This window comes from Bombina bombina, chromosome 2, assembly GCF_027579735.1.
Source record: "Bombina bombina isolate aBomBom1 chromosome 2, aBomBom1.pri, whole genome shotgun sequence".
NCBI lineage: Eukaryota > Metazoa > Chordata > Amphibia > Anura > Bombinatoridae > Bombina > Bombina bombina.
Window position 1 is genome coordinate 21,359,764 of NC_069500.1, and position 3,488 is coordinate 21,363,251.

Here is a 3,488-nt window from a genome sequence, read left to right on the forward strand (position 1 = left end):
AGAAATATACACACACATACCCATACATGTAAGATACAACTTGATAGAACTTGCCACCCCAATAATATACATTTTTTTTGGAGATACTGACCTTGAATAATCCTATATGTAATAATACATTTTATGCACCCCTACAAGTGGCTTTGTATGTTTGACCTCGTGTTTGAGTAGAAGCTAAAGAGGTCAGACATTACTGATAAGAAACCAGGAATATACTTAGATAACCCCTGCCCAACTCGGATTAACCATTTTGCTGCCAGAAAAACTTGCACTACAATGTGTTGCAGAATCACATTTGATAAGCAATACTAATAGAAAATTCATATTTAAAAAAAAATAAAGAAAAATATTTATATTCAATAATCTTCTATAAATGAAAAACTATAAACAAATATATTTTATTCTTAAAAAACAACTTTCCATTGATTCCTTATACTGTATTACTAAATAGAGCCATATAGCTATTTATAATTATTTGTCACATGTATAAGTGAGACTTGCTGTCCCATAAACAATACCTGTGTATAAATACAATAAATAAACTAGATGAGCCAGGATTTCATGCATCAAGTCCTTATACTGTATTACTAAATAGAGCCATATAGCTATTTATAATTATTTGTCACATGTATAAGTGAGACTTGCTGTCCCATAAACAATACCTGTGTATGAATACAATAAATAAACTAGATGAGCCAGGATTTCATGCATCAAGTCCTTATACTGTATTACTAAATAGAGCCATATAGCTATTTATAATTATTTGTCACATGTATAAGTGAGACTTGCTGTCCCATAAACAATACCTGTGTATAAATACACAGCCAGAGATTTCATGCATCAAGTCCTTCTACTGTAACACATGGGATCCGGAATTAATGATAAAAAGATTCAGCCCAGACACAACAGGAATAGTAAGAAACTAAAAGACTAATTAGAGATCCATAATAAGTAGAAAATCCACAAGAACTATTATTTACACTGCAGCAGATGGGAATATGCAGAGAGGACAACAATATTAACCCCTTGCTGCCAGAGCTGGCATAAAGCACTTACCAGGGCAGATTTGCTGGCGAGGCTGGTGTTGTCTACCATGCTGGAGCCCGTGTGAGAGCAGCACAGAAGCCCTGGCTAATAAATGATTCACCCACACAGGGACAGATCACAGGGGGCTTTATCCTTCATACAGATCCGCAGGTCACCCCTGGTTCCTCTCCTCCTGCCACAGGCTGCGCTAGATTTGCTCTTCCAATCCCCCCCTTTTTTCTTTTTTTCCCTTTTTTTTGCAACAAGTGTTAAGCACAGGGAGAGTGACCCTTTGAATGAGAGATCAGCCCTCTGTGCTCCCATTTGCTAACAACTTGTCAAGGGAGTGATAAATAAGGAGGGCGGGCACTGGTGACAGCAGCCAGGGAAAGTGCTCCAGTCTTTCATTTCCCCATCAGGGAGCTCTCAGTAATAAGCTCTTGTTAACCCCATCAGGGAGCTCTCAGTAATGGGCTCTTGTTAACCCCATCAGGGAGCTCTCAGTAATAGGCTCCTGTTAACCCCATCAGGGAGCTCTCAGTAATAAGCTCTTGTTAACCCCATCAGGGAGCTCTCAGTAATGGGCTCTTGTTAACCCCATCAGGGAGCTCTCAGTAATGGGCTCTTGTTAACCCCATCAGGGAGCTCTCAGTAATAAGCTCTTGTTAACCCCATCAGGGAGCTCTCAGTAATAAGCTCTTGTTAACCCCATCAGGGAGCTCTCAGTAATAAGCTCTTGTTAACCCCATCAGGGAGCTCTCAGTAATAGGCTCTTGTTAACCCCATCAGGGAGCTCTCAGTAATGGGCTCTTGTTAACCCCATCAGGGAGCTCTCAGTAATGGGCTCTTGTTAACCCCATCAGGGAGCTCTCAGTAATAGGCTCCTGTTAACCCCATCAGGGAGCTCTCAGTAATAAGCTCTTGTTAACCCCATCAGGGAGCTCTCAGTAATGGGCTCTTGTTAACCCCATCAGGGAGCTCTCAGTAATGGGCTCTTGTTAACCCCATCAGGGAGCTCTCAGTAATAAGCTCTTGTTAACCCCATCAGGGAGCTCTCAGTAATAAGCTCTTGTTAACCCCATCAGGGAGCTCTCAGTAATAAGCTCTTGTTAACCCCATCAGGGAGCTCTCAGTAATAGGCTCCTTGTTAACCCATCAGGGAGCTCTCAGTAATGGGCTCTTGTTAACCCCATCAGGGAGCTCTCAGTAATGGGCTCTTGTTAACCCCATCAGGGAGCTCTCAGTAATAGGCTCTTGTTAACCCCATCAGGGAGCTCTCAGTAATGGGCTCTTGTTAACCCCATCAGGGAGCTCTCAGTAATAGGCTCTGTTAACCCCATCAGGGAGCTCTCAGTAATAAGCTCTTGTTAACCCCATCAGGGAGCTCTCAGTAATGGGCTCTTGTTAACCCCATCAGGGAGCTCTCAGTAATGGGCTCTTGTTACCCCCATCAGGGAGCTCTCAGTAATAAGCTCTTGTTTAACCCCATCAGGGAGCTCTCAGTAATAAGCTCTTGTTAACCCCATCAGGGAGCTCTCAGTAATAAGCTCTTGTTAACCCCATCAGGGAGCTCTCAGTAATGGGCTCTTGTTAACCCTATCAGGGAGCTCTCAGTAATAGGCTCCTGTTAACCCCATCAGGGAACTCTCAGTAATGGGCTCTTGTTAACCCCATCAGGGAGCTCTCAGTAATGGGCTCTTGTTAACCCCATCAGGGAGCTCTCAGTAATAAGCTCTTGTTAACCCCATCAGGGAGCTCTCAGTAATGGGCTCTTGTTAACCCCATCAGGGAGCTCTCAGTAATGGGCTCTTGTTAACCCTATCAGGGAGCTCTCAGTAATAAGCTCTTGTTAACCCCATCAGGGAGCTCTCAGTAATGGGCTCTTGTTAACCCCATCAGGGAGCTCTCAGTAATGGGCTCTTGTTAACCCTATCAGGGAGCTCTCAGTAATAAGCTCTTGTTAACCCCATCAGGGAGCTCTCAGTAATAGGCTCCTGTTAACCCCATCAGGGAGCTCTCAGTAATGGGCTCTTGTTAACCCCATCAGGGAGCTCTCAGTAATGGGCTCTTGTTAACCCCATCAGGGAGCTCTCAGTAATGGGCTCTTGTTAACCCCATCAGGGAGCTCTCAGTAATGGGCTCTTGTTAACCCCATCAGGGAGCTCTCAGTAATGGCCTCTTGTTAACCCCATCAGGGAGCTCTCAGTAATAGGCTCCTGTTAACCCCATCAGGGAGCTCTCAGTAATGGCCTCTTGTTAACCCCATCAGGGAGCTCTCAGTAATGGGCTCTTGTTAACCCCATAAGGGAGCTCTCAGTAATGGGCTCCTGTTAACCCCATCAGGGAGCTCTCAGTAATGGGCTCTTGTTAACCCCATCAGGGAGCTCTCAGTAATAAGCTCTTGTTAACCCCATCATGGTGCTCTCAGTAATGGGCTCTTGTTAACCCCATCAGGGAGCTCT

At 44.3% G+C, this 3,488-nt stretch overlaps 1 protein-coding gene across 1 annotated transcript in view; it reads right to left on the reverse strand.

Moving 5' to 3' along the window:
* ARID3C (AT-rich interaction domain 3C) overlaps positions 1–1,343 on the reverse strand; it is a 448,387-nt gene extending 447,044 nt beyond the window's left edge. Inside the window, exon 1 of the mRNA XM_053700979.1 lies at positions 1,057–1,343. Coding sequence (XP_053556954.1) covers positions 1,057–1,095 — 39 coding nt within the window. The 5' untranslated portion in view covers positions 1,096–1,343. The remainder of the gene's footprint in view (positions 1–1,056) is intronic.
* Between the last annotated feature and the right edge of the window lie 2,145 nt (positions 1,344–3,488).